This window comes from Carcharodon carcharias, chromosome 1 (genome assembly GCF_017639515.1).
Source record: "Carcharodon carcharias isolate sCarCar2 chromosome 1, sCarCar2.pri, whole genome shotgun sequence".
Classification (NCBI taxonomy): Eukaryota; Metazoa; Chordata; class Chondrichthyes; order Lamniformes; family Lamnidae; genus Carcharodon; species Carcharodon carcharias.
In genome coordinates, this window is record NC_054467.1 from 21883662 (window position 1) to 21904663 (window position 21002).

The 21002-nt window shown below is 44.1% G+C and overlaps 1 protein-coding gene across 7 annotated transcripts in view; it reads right to left on the reverse strand.

Annotated features, from left to right (window-relative positions):
* Nucleotides 1-2654: 2654 nt before the first annotated feature.
* LOC121285316 (janus kinase and microtubule-interacting protein 1-like) overlaps nt 2655-21002 on the reverse strand; it is a 377146-nt gene continuing 358798 nt past the window's right edge. For all 7 annotated transcript variants that reach the window (XM_041201824.1, XM_041201835.1, XM_041201778.1 and 4 more), the window contains 3 exons: nt 19249-19317; nt 13837-13914; nt 2655-3042 (listed from right to left, as the gene is read on the reverse strand). In XM_041201824.1, coding sequence (XP_041057758.1) covers nt 2770-3042; nt 13837-13914; nt 19249-19317 — 420 coding nt within the window. In that variant the 3' untranslated portion in view covers nt 2655-2769. The remainder of the gene's footprint in view (nt 3043-13836; nt 13915-19248; nt 19318-21002) is intronic.

The following is a 21002-nucleotide window of genomic DNA, read 5'->3' on the forward strand; positions in this document are numbered from 1 at the left end:
TAGTGATGTCAGCTGAGGGATAAATAATGTCCAGGACACTAGGGAGAACTCACCTAATCTTCTTCAGAATAGCACCTTGGGCTCTTTAGCTGCACTCTCAGGTGGACAATAAGGTCTGATTTTAACCTCTCATTCGAAAGACAGCACCTCAAACAGTGCAGTCAGCCTAGGTTTTGTGCTCAAGTTCCTGGAGTTAAACTCAGAGGTGAGTGTGCAGCCACTGATCCAGAGCCGACACCTTTAAGTGAGTGGAAGCTTTTCCTACTGCTGCAGCTAAGGGGAGTCTCAAAGGTAGCATAGCTGAACACAAAAATGCAGTCTGCAACACTTTGTGCTTGGCAGTCTATAAAATTAGGATGTCTTCTTCTAGTACCAGGAGTCCATGGAGAAGCTAATGTGCAGGATAACTCTTGTGAACAGTGTACCAGTCACTTGCTTTATGTATCTGCGCATAGTTGATTGGCTAATGTTACAGATGACCCCTGTTGCATGTTTATGCAAAGTGCTGGTTTCTTTCATGGCTACTGACAGTGTGGTCCTGGTGGTGAGATGGTCTCTAGGTTAGATTCTAGTACAACTCACAGATAACGTTCCTTGTGAACACATGCACTGATTCTTGGTCAGGTACAGGTAGGGAATCTTTGTCTGGTATAATCTAGTGAGTGGGCAGCAATGAATGGGTAAAGAATCTGCTGCCTGTCCAGCCTGGACTTCCCATATTGTGTTTCCCAGTCCTTTCCTTCCTCCTCCAAGTAGCACAGATAGATAGGTAGTCCCAAAGGGAAAACAGGGATGATTTTCAGCCCTCACTGGGGTCGGAAACTGAGGTGGGTGGGTGCTAAAAATAATGTTGCCGGCTAGTGTGGGGATTCATCAGCTCCAGCCCACTCCTGGGTCATTTTCCTAGAATCAAGATGGAGCAGAGCTCCCAATCTGCACACTGTAGGTAGTTGATTAAAGTAATTAGTGGCAGAAGGTGTCTGGGACTTTCCAGTTGGTCTCCAGGCTCCTGGAGGCAATAGGTGGCCACTTTAGCTGCCTGGAGGCAGCCTGCCAGTGGCCGACCAGAGGGCTAGCACTCCAGGCAGACTTGGAGGCCTTCCCCTGCTTGTCTGGGTGCTGCAGCAGCTACAGGCCACCCGATAGAGGGGTTCCCTACCCAGTCCCCAAGCACTCCTGGCCTGGCTGCAAAAGCCATTTCTTATTTAAACTTTGAAAAAGCTGGAGAGAATCTGCCTCTAGATTTTGAGGCCCCTCTTTCTCATTTACCTGCCTTGGTATCCTGCTTTACTTTCAAGCTGGAATTCTTCCTGTTGGCCCTCCAACTTTGAGAACCCACCCACTGTCCTTAATTGGTCAGTGTACCTGCCCTCTTGCCGTTAATTGGCTCCTCGGGGAAAATTCGGCCATTTCCCACACAGCAGAGGCTTCTGACCCCCATTTGAGCCTGATGGCTGACTTCAGAAGCCCGCAGGGAGATTCCAGCCCATAGTTTACCATGTTGAGTGGGTCGTGTGTTGAAAATGGAAACTTCCCTGCCAAAGGTACAAAGCTCAGAGTTGAAAGTGTATTAAATCAGCAAAAAATAGTAAGAGCAAAATAATCGATAATGCATTTATAAGCACACTTTACCACTATTTACAGTGACCCATTAAATGCATTACAGCCTTGACCTAGCTATCTAGCATTGTTCTTTTATATGGGAGTGCTCAAATGCTGAGTGGCAAACAGAAACCCAACTGACAAAATTAGAAGTTTAATATCTGGACTTCATTTAAGTGTAGTCTTAATCACCCCACCCCAGGTTGCACTGCTGCTTGCTATTAAATTGAGCCTGAAAATCTATTGTGTGTAGCAATGGTTATTCGCAGAGTAAATTGCCCTCTATTTTACCTAATGGCATCCCATGGTTTGAGACTCTAAACCGCACCCTGCATTGCTGCTGGGTACCACTTCCATTTTGCACACCAGCCATTGTCATGGACAATGTCATGGTGGGATTGTTAATTCGGGATCAAACAATGAGCAACTTTGTGCTAAGAGTCATGTTCACTAGGAATTGAATAAGGCTATCCAAACTCATGTCATGTAGGACTGTTAGAAGCAGACAAGGGAAACTATCATCCTGTCAGTCCAAGCTGAATTTGAACCTAGATCCCAATGGAGCAACATTCTGTGGAGAGCAATGGAGGCAGATTTGAATCTGAAGTTCTCACTCTGCAATACTGAGAAAATAAGACAGTCTTTGTTTGCTCTGTATAAAAGCAGAGATGCATGCTTTTAGAGACTTGCCAGGTCAGGTTTCTGGAAAAGCCCTGTTTAGTATGAGTATCTAAATGAAAGACTCACACCATCACCTCCCCTCCTCATGCTAGAATATTGTTTCCCCTCAAAAGCAAGTAGCCCGAGTCATGGCTCTTTAAAACAGATTCAGTACTGAAACAATGCTTCAAATGATAAGTGCACTGCCCAGATTTTGGCAAAACAATAAGGTTAATTACAGTTTTTCCCCTCTAAAGGGCAAATCCTCTGGTGTATGTGTGCATGTATTTTGTGTGTCTAATGTGTAGCTTTGTCAGGGAAATTTATTTTCTTCAGAACTGCAAGTAGCCTGTTTGCATTAATTAAGCCTTTGAATAAGGAGATACAAACACTCAACAGAAATGTTTTTAATGCTGCTTACTGGTTCTGCAAAGCAGATCAAAATGAACTGGCTGTTAAATGGGCATACTCAGTCCAATTAACCTTGTTGCTTTCAAAACAATTAATTTAAAGAGAGAAGTGTAGCATTTCCTGTGGAATTGGGTACCACTCATACCCGATGGGCACATTTAATACCTGATGGGCATGTTGCAACAGTTCCAAACGCTCCTGTAAGATCTGGCCATCATACTCCCGGCTCTGTCTCAAGACCTGGCGTCGCCACTTCTCAACTGCTAACTTTAACTCTTCCTTTTGATTCTCCGTCAGGGATTCACTCACTCTGTTTCCAGGGCATTGTTGCAAAGTGTTGTACAGGGTGGCTTCCAGCTCCTGAATTTGCTGTGGAGGAGAATATATATGTATATAAATATAAAACGCGGAAGGGATTAACTCATTAAAACAAAAGACTGTTTGGGAAGGAAAGCGTTAGCCGTGTGACGTAATTACACAACATTGTTCCAGCACAAAGGTCAGAATTCACCCTACAGTCAGACAGACTGCGAGAAAGCAATAGGCACCCTGTGCAATACTCAAAGCAGTTAGGTTTACTCTCTGAAGGGTCATAATACGGAAAGGTTCCTTGCAATGCCACCCTATTGTTAGAAAGTTTACTGTGCTCTTTTGTTGCTATTGGCAACTGGTGACACATCTAACAATGGTTGAGACACCACTTTATAGCCAGCATATTCAATTTCCACATGAGAGGCAGGAGCCAAGAAGGCAACATTCCACTGATGATAAGAACCAAATTTGATCTGATAAACGCACTCATTCTGCACCACAGTAGTTTGAAGTCTGCAGCCTTGAAGATTCTGACTGGCCATTGTGTTTCCACCAACGTTGCCATGGTAACTTAATAAGGGGTGTGGCTGTGAAAATGCTTTGGCAGCTGCTGTCAACCCAATTGACAATCAACAGCAGTCCCATGGACACTATGCTTTTAGCACAATGCCACACAGCACCAAACAGTACCAACACAGGACCACTGAGGCATTTATTTTTGTTTTCTTAATCAAAACAGCGCAGAAAGGATTTATTTCCGCACACACCCAAACATATTCCTCTGTACAGCAGAAGTGTACATTTATGACTCGCCTAGATCTCTTATCTCATGCCAGAATATCTTATTCATTTTATATTCAGCTGTCTCAACACTTCTGAATTTAGCTCTGCAACTGCGGAGCAAGTATTCTGAACTTCATGTTATTTCATTTTAGATAAAATTTCACTCATAAGCACGGTTTGTTGCAATGGGTAACGCTGTAGCACCACATGTTTTACCAGCAGAAGTAACCATTGCTTTCCTTAGCATCTCTGGGGCAGAGTAAAGGGAGCTCCACCTTAGAGTTGACTATACTGCCTGGGCTATGGAAATGATTGATGCTGGCACTACATAATAAAATTGAGGGTTCATAGGAATGTTCTTCTTCCCAGCATTAACACTGATCACTATTATGAATCAAAATCTGGCTAGTTTTTTTTAAACTACACAGATTTATTTAAACCTAATTGATTCCCCAGCGTCATTTCACAGGAAGATTCAAGATGGTGTAATTTTTAGGTGAAGTGCCATTTTAGGATGGGTAAAAAATTGAACTGGGGCTGTGGGAGGATTGAAGTAGGCAAAAAGGAGGCAGGTGAGGGAGATACAATGGTAGTTGGGAGTGGGTGTGGGGGAGCGAAATGAGGTTAGATGGCGAAGGGTGGGAGGTTATAAGAATGGAGAGCAGCAAGGGAGAAGGTGAAACAATGCTAGAGTCTGGGGGAAAAGGCATAAATAGAGGAGGGCACAAGAGATAAGAACATGTGGGAAGGTGAGAAGGTAGTTAAAGGCTGTTTGGCAGAAGGGCTCTCACTGATTTCCCATTCCATCCCTCTGACTTTGTGCCTCTTGACATCACATGGCCTCATCCATTGTTTTCATGATTTTTTTCTGTTAACTTACTGTTTCTTTTGATTTTTTTAAAAAAATCAGGCTTTCCCTGATCCCTCACAATCTTTTAATGTCTCTCTTTACTAGCAGCCTCTATTTTCCCTTTGATTTCTTTCTCCCCCATCAGTTTCTCTTTCCCTCCCATTTCTTCCTCTCACTCCCCTACTCATTCTTCTACCCAATTTTCGATGGTGGAGGTCTGGTGCAGGTGTTACTGTTCCGCACGCTTGATTCCTCAGGCAGCTGGCTCCATTGTCTTTGCCATGAAAGGCACAATCGGAAACTCAGTGCCATCTTGCTCACTGCGAGATCTCTTCTGGTAGTTCGAGGTTGTGTTGTCAACGCCGATTGGACATATTCCTGGGGTTTTCACCGCGTGACCTCCTGCCTCCCAACTGCTCGGCATCACACCCTCCTACGATCGGTCGTCCAACGCATATAGCTTCAGAGCACACTGCCCTCCCACATCAATCGGAGAATGACATTTGGATGATCCTTGACTCTGGATCAAACCACCTTTTTCCCCCATTTACAATATTTTTATCGCTAATAAACTGGTCTTCAAAGAAAATTAAAAATAAACATTTTTTTTTAAATGCCCTAATGACTTTTCTCCATGGTTTCTTGCAGCAGTGTCCCGGAAGTTAATATTCAATTTCTGGAGGTACCAGGTCAATCCTTGAGGATTGGCGACTCTGGTTCAGGGAAACATTAGAGGACAGAGGATCAGCCTTCCAGGATTAAACGTGCCTCTTGGCTTCTATACAGAGCTCAGCCTTCACTCTGCAAACAGAAAGGGTCCCTAGCATGGCTCATGATGTTCTTTAAACAGATCATGGCATTATTTAGAAGCTGGGCTGTGAACCACATCCAGTATTTTAAAGCGGTAAATGGATACTTCAATTTTTAGAAAATTTTGACAAAGGTAAACTTTTGAGCTGCTGATCCTCGAGCTTGCGTTGAGAAACAATTATTTATTTAGGCATTTCACAATCTTCTGGTATCGATATTGAGTTCAGCAATTTCTGTGCCCCATTTTGTTTTCTTCCCTTTGTATGTGTCAATCCTAACATTGTTTTGCTTGTTTTTGCTTTTGGACGACAGTGTTCATTATTTTACCATTCACACCACCTCTGGACTCATCTTTTGTTTCTTCACTTGTTTACATTTTCTACTCCCTTTGGCTCTGCCCCTCCAACTCTTTTGGTCATTTAATGGCCTGAAATTTGGCTCCCTGGTCAGGGGCAGAGGGTCAGTGCAATTCTGGCTCTGCAAACTCAACCTGGGAGAAAGTGCCCCAAATGTTCTGACTTTCGACCCTGGGGAGGGGTGGGTGGCACAGGCAAAAATGGGAGTCATGTCGGACAATCCCTGAAAGAGGTCGGAGGCTGTTGGGTGCAGAGGTGGGCTGGGCAGACGGCCTGCTTCAGTTATCCAGCACTTTGTCAAATATGTCAAAAAATAAATAAAACCAAAACAAGGCCCCATCCCTCACACCCCCTCATCACCCCCCACACACTCCCCATCCATGCCAACTCATGCCATTTCAAGCCCTCCAACCACCTCCATGGCCCCCCACACCCTCCATGCCAAACTATGCCCCTCCACCCACCCCTGGCTCTTTACAGCTCCTATGCCAACCTAGTGCCATCTCATGCCAATCCAAGTCCTCAAACAGACTGACCTTACAACTACCATGCCAACTCACCCAGTATTCACCATGGGCATACCTTAGGACCCATGCTGAGATGAAACAACGTTCTTAGGAGCCTACTGATGAATTTACAATTTCAAAAAAAGCACTCTCATTGATAATAACCCATTTACTACATTTAACTTCCTTTAATCGCTAATGAAAATGAGCATTGTCTTCATAGTTCCACTTCAAATAATTCATATCCACCAGAGCTGTCAATCAGACTGTAAACTCAATTGTGAAATCAGTCGTGAAGCACAATCCTGTAATGATATCCCTGAGGCTTACCTCAAATAGACTGAAATCGCAAGCACTGATTACTTTTAACACTGCAGACTCACTCACTCACTTTTCCAGAACTGTTTTATCCAATTCAGGGTTGCAGGGAGTTGGAGCCTTTCCCAACAGGCAATGGGCACTAGCCAGGGTACACCCAGGGCAGGACGCCAGTCCATCACAGGCCACACACTTACACACACAAACATACAAACTAAGGGCAATTTAACCATAGGCAATCCACCTAACCAGCACAACTTTGGATGGATGGAGAAAACCGGAGCACCCGACGGAAACCTACACAGACATGGGAAGAACATGCAAACTCCAAACAGCCAGACACCAGTGATCAGAATCATACCTGGGTCCCTGAAGCTGTGAGCCACCAGTGCTGACCACTGTGCCACTGTGCTGCCCTACACTGCATACTTTTTTTGGTAATATTTAAAGGGCAGGACATTTAAATGCCTTGACAGCTTGACAGTTCTTTTGACAGTTGCAATGAGTTTGACAGTTCCAATGACTTTAACACTTTTTGCACATGCTTTTGTCTATTTTTAACAATCCCAAAGCACACCTTACCTCTTCCAAAGTGCACTTCACCTCTCCCAAAGAGCACTTGAGCTTTCCCAAAAATGTTCCGGGACCATATCCAAAAGAGCACCTTACCTCCCAAAGGGGACCCTACCTCTCCAAAGACCTCCAGCAGCTTTAGACCTTCTTCTACCAGATTGAAAGTACACAAGTCATGTTTTGGAGATGTGAAAACTCGATCTGACTGAGGCAGCTGCACTGTAACCAGTACCATTGCCTCCGTGAACCACAGGTGTGCAAATTAGAACCTGCCCATTCCCACCCCCCCCCGGCCATTGCAAGAATGGCAGAGGCCAGGTCCGGGGCCAGGACTTCTGGAACCGGACCTCTGCTGCCATTTTCTCTCTGTCTGCACCACAACCTTCCGAAATATGTGTGCTCCACTAATTCTGGCATCTCGTGCGTTCCCAATTATAACTGCTCCTTCAGCTGCCTACCCTCTAAGCACATTCCCTCCCTACATCTTTCTGCCTCTCTAACTCGCTTTTCTCCTTTGAGGCATCCCTTAAAACCTACCTCTTTGACCAAGCTTTTGGTCTCCTGATGTGGCTCAGTGTCATTATTTGTTTCATAATGCTCCTGTGAAGCACATTTATGTTAAAGGCACTATATAAGTTGTTTTTGTGCAGTTGGTTTTTAAAAAATTATTATAAATTAAAAAATAAGAAATATTTAAATTTGAAGTTTAATGTATAAAGTATAAATAAGGACATGTGAACACAGTAAGAGATCGGAGCTGGAGTAAACCATATGGTCCCTCAAGCCTGCTCCACCATTCAATAAGATCACAGCTGATCTTCTACCTCAATTCCACTTCCCTGCCTGCTCCCCAAAGCCCTTGATTTCCCTATAGTCCAGAAATATATCAGTCTCAGTGTTGGATATGCTCAAAGAGTACATATGCACAGCCCTCTGGGTGGGGTGTGGGGGTGGGGTGTGGGGGTGGGCTGGGGGGGAGGGAGAGCGAAGGGCAGAATTCTGAAGATTCACCATCCCTCTAAGTGAAAAAATCTCTCTTCAACTCAGTGGCCATGTCCTATTGTGGAACTATGCTCCCACAATCAAGACTCTTCAGTCAGGGAAACCACCTCTTAGCATCTACGCTGTCAAGCCTTCTCAAAATCTTACACATTTGAACGAGATCCCTGCTCATTCTTTCAAAGATGAGAGAGTGTGGTACCTTCTACTCAATCTTGCTTCATAAAACAACACTCTCATCCCAGGAATCAATCTAGTGAATCTTTGTTACACTCCCACTAAGGCAATAAACGTAAACACTCTAATTGGAAATGCATAATTATTTTGTTATCCGTTGATGAGAAGATTCTGGAGGATTTGGAAATCAAAATGCAATTTCAAGCGGTCAGTTACTGTTCAGTCAACAATATGCTGCAACTGTACACATCTAAGGACAAATACATTTAAAGAAATTAAGGAAAAATAGACTTGGACAATTCCGGCTGTGGTGTCTCTGTGATGGGAGCCCTGCAGCTAAAGGCTGAACGTTCAAATATTCAATACAAGTATCCTGGCAATCTAAGAGGGAAGTTGTTATGGCTCAGCTGGTAACACTCTCCTCTTAGAAAGTTGCTGGTTCAAGCCCCTATTAGGATTTTGACCCCAGAACGAGGGCTGGAAAAATGGGCCTCTGCAATATGTGCCACAGTGCCAGCAGTGGTGGGAGACCTGCAACTGCAGGTTCACTATATTTCCATATGAATACCCCAGAGGACACTCAAAAAAAATGTGGGTGCTGCCTGACAGGGGAAGCAGTGACTGCACACCACAGCTGGCAGGCGTTATGAGCTATCACTGTGGTACTGTTTGTTGTGCTGTCCTTCAGTTGAGACATTAAATCCAGACTCATTCTGTTGATTCAGTTAGTCTGAGAAGACTCCATCATGCTACTTTGAACTGCAAAGGTTTCACTCATTGTCAAGGCCAACACTTCTCCCTCAACAAGCACCATCTATAAAAAAAATGACTGCTTATATTTTTTTTCTCATGGCTGCTTGTGAGATCTTCCTGTGCAGCAAATGGCTGCCAAGGACTTCTGAGATAATAGTCACTGTACTTCTAAGAAATAAATTGGGCAAGATTTTAACTTACTCCAAACCCACTCACTTGCTCAGAGTTAAAATCGGGTCCATCGTGTCCAATGCATTGTCCATGTCTGAGAGACATGGTAAGATGCTAACTAAAATGCAAGATTTCCTTCTTTAATTTCATTTAAATAAAATACATGTTAATATCAAAAATGTAATAATTGTAAGAAAAATCATTTTAACTTATGGGAAAAAATGGCACCCTTATTTATCACCTAAAAACATACAAAGGATGTGACTTATGACCCACACATTCTTCATGATGCAGAGACATCCACAGAAGGAAGTCAAATTGCTCTGAGCTGAGTAGCCCAATGTTCCTCAAGTCCTTTCTAGAAAGAAATCAATCTTTATGTCTGTACTTCTGAAGTGTGACTAAACACAACATAGAAACAAGCTAAAAGCAAAATACTGCAGATGCTGGAAATCTAGAACAAAAACAAAAATACCTGGAAAAACTCAGCAGGTCTGTCAGCATCTGCGGAGAGGGATACAGTTGACGTTTTGAGTCAGTATGATCCTTCATCAGAACTAAGACATATGAAATGAGATGAAATATAAGCTGATAAAGGGGGGTGGGACAGGTAGAGCTCGATAGGGGGCCAGTGATAGGTGGAGGCCTAGAGACTGCCAAAGATGTCATAGACAAAAGGACAAAGGGGTGTTGACGGTGGTGATATTATCTAAAGGATGTGCTAATGGGGACATTAAGGGTAGCAAGCAGGACAAGCTAGTGGCAGATGGCCCTAATGGGGGTGGGGTGGGGGGAAGGCATCAAAATAGGCTAAAAGGTGGAGATGAAACAATAGATCAAAATAAATTTAAAAATAAGAGGGAAAAGAAAAATATATTTGTTAAAAAATTATAAATTATTGGAAAAAGGGGGTGGGGATGGAGTTCATGATCTGAAATTGTTGAACTCAATATTAAGTCCGGAAGACTGTAAAGTGCCTAGTCGGAAGATGAGGTGCTGTTCCTCCAGTTTGCATTGAGCTTCACTGGAACATTGCAGCAGGACAAGGATGGACATGTGTGCATGAGAGCAGGGTGGAGTGTTGAAATGGCAAGGGACAGGGGAGTCTGGTCATGCTTGCAGACAGACTGAAAGTGTTCCGCAAAGCGGTCACCCAGTCTGCGTTTGGTCTCTCCAATGTACAGGAGACTGCATTGGGAGCAGTGAATGCAGTAGACTAAGTTGAGGGAGGTGCAAGTGAAGTGCTGCTTCACTTGAAAGAAGTGTTTGGGCCCTTGGAAGGTGAGGAGGGGGGAAGTAAAGGGGCAGGTGTTCACCTCCTGCGGTTGCATGGGAAGGTGCCGTGGGAGGGGTTTAAGGTGTGAGGGGTGACGGAGGAGTGGACCAGGATGTCTCGGAGGGAACAATCCCTGCGGAAAGCCGCAGGGGGATGGGGGGGTGGTTGAAGGGAAGATGTGTTTGGTGGTGACATCATGCTGGAGTTGGTGGAAATGGAGGAGGATGATCCTTTGAACGCGGAGTCTGGTGGTGTGATAAGTGAGGACAAGGGGGACCCTATCATGGTTCTGGGAGGGAGAGGGAGGTGTGAGGGCAGATGCGCGGGAAATGGGCCAGACACGGTTGAGGGCCCAGTCAACCACAGTGGGTGGAAAACCTCAGTTAAGGATGAAGGAAGACATGTCAGAGGAACTGTTTTTGTAGGTAGCATCATCAGAACAGATGCGGCGGAGGTGAAGGAACTGAGAGAATGGGATGGAGTCCTTGCAGGAAGCAGGTTGTGAGGAGCTGTAGTCGAGGTAGCTGTGGGAGTCGGCAGGCTTGTAATGAATATTGGTGGACAGTCTATCACCAGAAATTGAGATTGAGAGGTCAAAGAAGGGAAGGGAAGTGCTAGAAGCAAGCTGTTCTATAAATTCAGTTACCTGGGGCGATCCTGGATTTAGAAGATTTCAGCTGGTCACTTGTGTTGCCATAGCCTCCGGGGCTACGGGCCAAGTGCTGAGAAATGGGATGCGTGTAGTCAGATCTTTATTGACCGGCACAGACACAATGGGCTGAATGGCCTCCTTCTGTGCTGTGGACGTCTATGATTCTATGAGATCCTCAACTTGAGCACAATAATCTAGGCTGACACTCTAGTATTGAGGGAGTGCTGTACTGTCAGCGGTTCCACCTTCCAGATGAAATGTTAAACCTGCCCTCTCTGGATGCAAATGATCCCATGATACTATTTTGAAAAAAAACAAGGAATTTATCCCCAGTGTCCAGGCCAGTATTTGTCCCTCAATCAACGTCACACAAAAGAAACGGATTGTCTGCTGGGAGTTTGCTGTGCTCAAATTGGCTGCTGTGTTTCCTATCTTACAACATTGACTGTACTTCAAATGTACTCCATTAGCTGCAAAGCACTTGAGGATGTCCTGTGATTGTGAAAGATGCTATACAAATGCAAGTCTCTCCTTTTAAAAATGACAAGGCAACAAGACTTACTAATTTTTTTAGATCACTTTTTGGAAGGATTTTTTTAAGTCTTGAAACTTGAGAAGATATGCCCCATTTATTAAAAAGGTACAAAGTTTTTGCATTTATTAATGCCTTTCATGACCTTAACATGTCCCAAGTGCTCTCCAGCCAATGAAGTGCCCTTGAAGTGTAGAATGTTGTACTGCAAGAAATATGGCAGCCAATTTTCACACAGCAAGATCCCAGAAACAGCAATGAAACAATGACCAGATTCTCTATTTTTTAGTGATATTGATTTTAAGGATATACATTGGCCAGGGCTCTGGATGAGTAGTACACGCCTGCTTTACTTTGAATTGTGCCATAGGATCTTTTATATCCACCCGAGAGAGATGAGACATCAGTTTAAATTTAAGACTGAATTATTATCACTTACGAGTAAAACGTATGTTTTAGTCTCAGAAAGACGGTGCCTCCAGCTGTACAATACCTCAATACAATGCCTCAACCTGAATTAAATCCCAGAGGTGGAACTTAAATCTACAATTTTCCACCTGAGATGCCACTACACCAACGCTGACACATTTAACCACAAAAGCAAGTTTTACAAGTTGTCACACTGGTTCAATAAGCAGATGACTTTCTGAGGTAGGGACTAAATCGCTAATCTATACTTGGAAAATAAGGACTTAGCTACCTGTTTTCATATATGTAATTTATGATGTATCCTATATTTACAAAAGGGAGGGTTAAGAGTGAGGCAAATTTTATTTTCTTTTTGTCTATGAACACGACAGGAAATCAGTTAGCAAAAGTTGGTAAAAACAAAAAAACTGCGGATGCTGGAAATCCAAAACAAAAACAGAATTACCTGGAAAAACTCAGCAGGTCTGGCAGCATCGGCGGAGAAGAAAAGAGTTGACATTTCGAGTCCTCATGACCCTTCGACAGAACTTGCGTTCGAGTACCTTTGGACTCGAACGCAAGTTCTGTCGAAGGGTCATGAGGACTCGAAACGTCAACTCTTTTCTTCTCCGCCGATGCTGCCAGACCTGCTGAGTTTTTCCAGGTAATTCTGTTTTTGTTTAGCAAAAGTTGGTATTTAAAATCTATTCGCTGCTCAGCATAGTCTTGGAGTAGGGTAATTTAGAAGTGTTTGATGTTAATAGGGGCTAAATTTATTTATTAGTGCCTATTCTTGGGAACTAAATTAACTGCACGTTTCATGGTCCAAAGACCACCTTAAATTTGTTCTTGAGTTTTATTGTAACAGTCACGCTTTGCCTCTGTGGCTCAGTCTGATTTGAGCCATTTGTCGCAAGTGTAGCGTCCCTGAGCTAAATCCTGGGAGTAGGGAAGGCGAGGAAAAGAGGAAGAGGAGCAAGTGTGGGCTGACAGAGGTGTGCTCCGATCAGCTCAACATCAAGGAAAGTCTGGTAAAAATATTTACTGTTTAGTTGGTGGCCCCCAGCAGTTATTTGAAGGAGACCTAGTTAGGCTGTTTATGCACCAGGCAATGTTGAGCAGAACAGGCCCTGGGCCTGTACCTGTGGTGCTCCAGTCAGTTGAATTTTATAGATGGGTCATGAAGTGGGTGCAGGATCTTCATTTCCATATCGAGATGAGGCCTATGGTCATTTCAGGCGGCCTAGAATAAGGGCCCTGGTGAATTTAGCAGTGGCTCAGGTGCATCTGCAAATCAAGAAGGGCCTTCCCCCTGCTCAAGTTGTAATTGTATCCAATTTACATCAATGAAATGGACACAATAATGTTGAATTTCTCTTCCCAATGTTTCTCTTATAATTTCTGGCAGCCTGGTATACTCCCTCCGATTCCATCTGGATGTGTGTGAAAATGTCCACATTGAAGGAATAAAAATTGCGATACAATTGACATAACTTTTACTCATAAGTGATAGTGATTCCATCTTTATAAGTTCTTTTTTGGAATTGCTTAAACAAGTTACCTCCCTCGCCATTATTTGTACAGCTAGTATTTGGTACATACGACCCTGCCCAGGGCTGATATCTCAATAATTCACACTTTATTTCATCCTGACTCTGACAAATACACTGAGGAATGCTGATCCTACCATATAGGCATGGTCCAGAGATTGCTTCCTGTAATCCAGCTCCTCCTCTAGGTAGCCCTTCTGTTTGCTAAACTGCTCCTGGTAAAAGAGAATTAAACATTCAGCTTTTAACGCATGGCCTGAGTCTGCCAGTCTTCATTTCAACTATCTGAAAGCTTGTTACACCTCTTAACATTTATCATCTCTTAACATCCTGATGGAAGGTCAACAACCTGAAACACTGGGCAGGGTTTTTCTTTTAGGGTTGGGACCCCGACGCTGGGGTAAAATCCAGGTCCCAACCCTGCACTGTGTGGGGTCTAGTCCCCAAAAGGAACAAAAGACCAGAGGTCTTTTGGTGCGCTCACCATTAAAGATGGCAGGTGGGCTCCCGATGCTGGCCTGGCTGGCCTCAAAAGCCTGCCAAAGCAGGTAGGGGAGAGAGAACGTGCCTCAAGATGGAGGCACCCTCTCAGGGCTTTTAAAAGTTTGAACAATAAAAATGGCCCCAGCTGCCAACTTGCCAATGTGGAGGAGGAACCCCTCAACATGGCAGCCTCCAGCCACAGCTACAGCCATACCTTTGTTCCATTATTAGGGAGTTGTGGGGGGAGCGGGCCGGGTGGTGGTGTGGTCCCTCAATTATTTTGGAGTTGCCGGCAGGCCACTTCCTTACCCCAGCCTTGAAAATTCCAGTTGGCCCAGGAGAGGGGCCTAATTGCAATCTTTGGCTCCCTGCCGCTTGAGGGCTAGAAGCCACTGCACGTTTGACCCGGCCTCCTTGAAAATGGCCCTGAGGCGAGAAGAAACTGGCAAATTGGCGTGCCGCGCTCTCACGAAGATTTTTCCACCCAGCTGCTTCTGGTCCTGCCCCTGCAGCCATTTGAAAATGCTGTTACTTAACCTTTGTTCCTCTCTTCACCTTCTACCTCATTTCCGCCACCTCCAAACATTCCCCTTGCAGCATTCCAAAGGGTCAACTCACTTGTGACACCCTGGTCCAACTCTTTAATCTCCCCCAGCACCTGCTCTCCTTCCCACAGCACCTTTCCATGCAGGGGATGTAACACTTGCCCTTTTACCTCTTCTCATCCCACCAGCCAGTGCCCAAAACACTCCTTCCATATGAAATAGCACTTTATCTGTCCATCTTTCAATTTAGTATACGGTATTCACTGCTCATGATGTGATCTCTACACTGGGGAGACCAAAGGCAGGTTGCTATGTGGAAGTTCAGTCCTTTGAGCTTCTGCTCACTTGTCATTTTAGTTATCCACCTCGCTCCCACTCTGTCCTTGGTCTCCTACACTGTTCCACTAGTTCAACTGAGTTCAAGCAGCAACATCTCATTGTTCAATTAGGCGCGGTACAGACTCTGGAGCCAACAAACAGTTCAAAAATGTCAGGTCAGAACCACCAGCCCTATTTTTTCGGACAGCAGCTGCTGGTAATGATTCTGCTGTTGCCAATTATGCCTCCGCTTGGACCCATCTCTTATCCCATTAGCTCCTGTTTTTGCCTTGCACCACCATCCCTTTTGTTAGTTTATCTCCCCTGACTCTATCGACCTTCTCTTTCTTTCCCTTTCCTCCCTGCTCCCTTTCCCTGCCTCTGTAATTGCTTAAAACATTTTACATCTGTAACGTTTGCCAGGTCTGGTGAAAGGTCAACGACCTGAAATGCTAAGTCTGTTTCTCTCCACAGATGCAGTCAAACTTGCTGAGCACTCCCAGTGTTGTCTGTTTAGGTTTCATTTCTACTTTACTGGTTTGGTGCTGGTTTCTTACACTCACTCGGGCTGAGTTTTATCTTGCCAGGGACCCATTAGAAATGTTGCAGTGTCTGCAGTTTTGCTTCTTTCTGTGCCTGATGCTAAAATGGACCTCTCCTTTTAAACCATTGTTGTGCAAATCGCTGCAAGCTTGCTGACCTCATTATGAGTGCCCTCCATGGAAATCAATCTGGTCCCAAGCTGATTCCTCTGGGTGGCCCCATCCAGTGTTCACCAGGCACCCACAAAACCCAACCCATTATTCCTCATGGCACTTAATTCTTTTTAAAGGTGTTTTGACCATCAAATTATTTGATCTGTCTGGGGCAGTGCCTGATAGGCTTCTAGTCTTGGGGAAATGTGGAGTCTTACTTAGACTGTATAATTGTTCTTGCTGCTCTATATGTGAGATGGTAGAATGTGGTGTCCTCTTCTGTGATTCAGCTTCAGATATCTGAGGAGATGCCTGAGGAGGCATGGAATCGATGGGCCAAATGGCCTTCATGTGCACTGTAAGGACTCTGTGGAATTATTTCTGTGGATTATGAGTATATCAAAGGTGAGGAAAAGAATGATGAGAAAGAGGGAGAGGAAGTCAGAGCCAAGTTCAATGAAGGGTTCCTGGAACAACCTCTTGTCCTATGTTCCTCTACCTCAAGCCTCTTTACTGCTTGCATAACTTTTTTTTCATTCCCATGTACCAGCGCAAAATGCTCTCAACCGGGAGTAATTGGTGGCATTGGTTGATGGAGACAGCATCAGCAGAGGCAAAGGGTGAAAATAGATGTGGGGATGGGAATATGCCACCTTCCCAGCAAGGATCAAGGAAAAGACAACTTGTGTCTCTGAGGCAACATGAGGGATCAGTTCCTTTTGCTGCATCAATGAAGTGAGTGGCAGCTTCACTGGAATCTGCACCCAAAAAGTGGTCAGGGAGCCAGTCGGGGCCCCACCACCTCAGAAACACTGTTCTGGTGGCAGCTGGAGACCGAATAGACAGCACCAATTTCCAGACCCTTGTTGATACCCTCTTGGTCCTATCAAGGCCTGACAGATGTCATCAGACCAGTTAATTCACTGATCAGTAAGGCCACTGATCCAGAGACCAGTACAATGGCTGGGATCAATCAGCCTGACGCTGATGTCTCTGAGGTCGGCCTTCCCCCCCTGGCAGATCATCAGACAAGTGGCAAGTTGGAGAAAACAACAGGCTGCTCAGGCTCAGGCAGAAAGGCCGGCAACAGCACCTTGCACCCAGGAGCAAGTTATGAGGAAAGGGCTACTTCAGCCCGAGAGGCCTTTAGGTGACTGGAAAACATCGGTCATGATACAGGCCCCCAGGTTGCACCTAGAAACGTTAGAACAGAAGAAAGTGAAAGGGGGAAAGGTGGAAAAAAGAACAAACAGCAAGTCTGTGATTGGGTGGAAGACAGGAGAGCTTAAATGACAAAAGAATTGGTGGTACCTGTCGTTTTAATTCTCTATCTTGCTCTCATGCTGACCTCTCTATCCTCGGCCTCCTGCAATGTTCCAATGAAGCTTAATGTAAGCTCAAGCTCAATTAGAAATTTTGCAGCTATGTGGATTCAACATCCTGGTAAACAATCTCAGACTGTAATCTCTGCCCCCAATTTCTTTCATTTTTCTTTGCAGCTTTTGGATTTATTCTCATTTTTGCTTTTGGCCGGTAGCAATTCATCATTCTGCCATTCACACCTCATCTAGACACATCTTTTATTTCTTTACTTGTCCCACCACCACTGCCTCAGGCCCAAATCTTTTGTCATTTAATCTCTCCTGTCTCCCATCCCATCTGAGACCTTCCCCTTTTGTTCTTTTCCCCACCCTCCCTCCCCCACTTTCACTTTCTCAAAACCTCTTCCATTTCTAATTTATCCTAGTTCTGATGATAGGTCATCAATCTGAAACATTAACTCTGTTTCTCTCTCCATTGATGCAACCTGACCTGCCACTCACTTCAAAGGCACATGCCAGTATTGCATTTCACCAGGCCAGCATTACCTCAATTTAAAAAGTTTCGTCCTTGTTTTCAAATCACTCCATGGCCTCGTCCCTATCAGCCCTGCAACACCCCGCGATATGTGTTCTCCTAAAATTCTGGCCTCTTAAGCATCTCTGAATCCCATCACTCCACAATTGGTGGACCTGTTTTCACTTGCTGGTGTCCAAAACTCCGGAATATCCTCAGTAAACCCCTCCATTTCTTTGTTTCTCACTCCTTTAAAACCTTCAAACCTACCTCTTTGTCCAAGTTTTTGGTCATTTGCCCTAATATCTCCTTCTATGCCTCAGTATCAAGTTTTGTTTGATGACCCTGCTAAGAAGCACCTTGGATCGTTTTACTGTGATAAAGGCACTACATAAATGCAAGTTGCCACTGTTTCAATTGATCTTGCAGGGATTCCCCATGGCTGCCCGAGATGTGCCATATAAGTTGAGCTCAGTTGTCACCTTCTTTGCCACAAAGATCACCATGAGGGCACTTAAGGGTATCTTCAAGCTCTCACGTAGTTGGTGCCAGCACTACCTTCATGTCTCCTTGGTGAATGAAGTACACTCTTCTGTTACGCATCTCATCACTAAAGCCTTCATATGACCTGCATTGCCTGTAAAATTTTGACGGGGTAGGGAGGGAGTGATGGAGAAGTAAATACCCATGTTCTAAGCTGCCTGACTGCCATTTTGCCCATCCTGTACAGTATTGCTCCTCGCTCACTCCATTCTGTGTAGGCACAGTGCTCAAAACAAGATGCACATTCCCAGCAGCAGCAAATCGTTACTCAATCACATCCGGTTCAGAACTCCTCCTCATTTCTGCCTACCTCAATTATCCTAGCCACTGTTTCACCTTATCATCTGTCATTCTAACTTACTCTTTGTAAAATGTGAGTGTAAAACCAAGAAATTCAAGGCCAGGGACCCTCAATGGCATATATTATAATGATGTAGGTGTGGACTTATCAGGTGGATCATAGGAAGGGCCAACATCTGTTTGGAAACTAAAGACGGGAGTATGATTTTGCAGTGGGGTGGGGTGGGGGAAAAAATCAGAGAAAATGGCTTCCACACAGACAACTGCCCCAATTTTATATGAAAAAGCTGCCAAAACTGAGATGGAAAGTCAGAATATAAATGTTAGCAATTCTATAAGTATTCCTTCAAAAATCCCAATATTTACTCCATTTCTTCCCCCTTCTAAAACCTGTGACCCAGTCATCAGCTAACTCAGTACAGACTGTGGATTGTTATTACTTGAATGGTTTAGTATCACAATATCGGTTGATTTTACTTTCTAAACCCCTCACAGCATGCAACTAAACTCATTTCTTATACAATACATGCAGTGAAAAATGCTGGTGAATTTTCTAGATTCTGCATTTTCAGTCACAGCAGAATATGCATTGTATATTTGAAGAACAATAGTGCAGCTAAAAACATGACAATGAAATGAATTTACCTTCCAAAGAGCAATGGCACACACCTATCACACTATCCAGCTATGTGTATATATCAGTTAACAAGATTGTTATATTAAACTCATTTAATAAGTTCCAAATTTCTTGTGTTCCCCACCACGCCCCCATTTTCCACGAGGTTCCTATTATCACCCATGCTTATTGTGTTAACACGTGTAAAGGTACCTTCTCATTCTCCAGGTCCAACATCTTCTGATGAAGAGCAGCCTCTGTGCCTTCAATTTGTTTCAGCCACTGTATTTTTCAAGAAAGCACATCAAAGGAGGTGAGTCAGTAAACAGTTGGTGTCTATCATGACGGACAAAATTAGCTAAGAGGCCAAGGAAATCTGAACCAGGGTGACAGAGGCAATATCTGCATCTCAACGGAACTCAAACTCACAAGGCCTGTTCGAGGCTCTGGCCTTTCATTTTTTTCATAGCTCATGATTATTTCAATCTCAAGTATAAAGTTCTCTTAGCAGCAAAGTGTATTTCGAGTTTATTGTTGGAAACACTTAACTTGACTCATAACACATTTTTACACTTAAATATAAATGGTTTGTAGCCCATCAAAAGGCACAGTCTTCATGAAAAATGTTTAGCAGAACCTACGTTCTTTCGGGAAGAAGACAACTCAGGCAATTCCCCAGCCCCAATCCTCACTATACTTCATGCGCAGCTAACATAGAGTAGGTAATTTATCACCTCAAAAACTGGAACATAATAACTCAATCTAACCTTTCATTTTGGACAAATTTTATTTGGTGTCCAAAAGTATTGAACATTATGGGCTGGACTTTCCTGGAGTCGGGAAGACTCCACGGAGGGGCAAAGATGGCTGCTGGGACGTGATTCCCAGGGTTTCTGATTTTCGGTAGAGCCTTTTAAGGGTGTGGACTGGTTTGGGTCTTGAGCCCACATATTGCACTTCTGACCTGGCCAGCTCCATTGCGGAGTTAAGCATGTCCTACTCCTCCGCACTTTTCTTGAAGTTGGGCCAGCTTTTCAAAGAATTGTGGTTCACAGCACCCTCAGAGGTGTCATGAACCTTGGTCTCCATGAGGGAACTTTTTAAAAGGTAAGTTCAAAAGGTCCTTTACATGTGCCCTCTCCCCCCACCATGCCAAGCTCTGACCCCCATCCACCCCCTTCCATGGCCCCTCATGCCCCCCATGCCAAGCTATGGCATTTCCATGCCCATTTAAATATTATACACTGTATAGAATCATTGAATCCTATAGTGACAATAGGATGTATAAAAAAAGCTTTAGAAAAGGTAACTCATTGATAACTTTCCACTTTCTTAAAAAAAACTTCTTTTTATTACAGGCCAATAAAAACATCAATTCTCCAGACCCTCTAAGTTAATAGCAGAAAGATTAAGCACTTGAAACCCCTTTATTTTGTGTAAATGGCCATTGTGCAATTGATAGAAGAGATCAGAGAACCAGAGCTGTCAAGTAAGCAATAGTATCCCTGAGGCTCAGCTGTTTCAACATTCTAATGGATTTCTGGGCTCTCAGCCAAGCCTTGTTATGCATTATTGGCTGAGAACCCAGAAATCCATGAGGCTGTTGAAACCCCTAAGTCTCAGGGAAAACATTGCTTGATTGGCAGCTCTGGCTCTCCCATCACTCCTGTCAATTGCACAATGTTTATTTACACAAGATAAAGAGGTTTCGAGTGACTGCAGTTTCTGCTATTGATACTTTAAAGGGTCTGAATGATTGACGCTTTTACTAAAAAAGGAATTTTTTAAGAATGTGAAAAGTAACGAATGAATGACTGCTTTTTTAAAACTTTTTTTTAACACATCCTATTGTCACTACACAGTTCATTGGGTCAATACAATGTATAGTGGGTCTATGGGCATGGAAGTGCCATAAGATAGGGGCCATGAGGGGTGGGTGGGAGTTATGAGGTGGCATGGATGAGGCA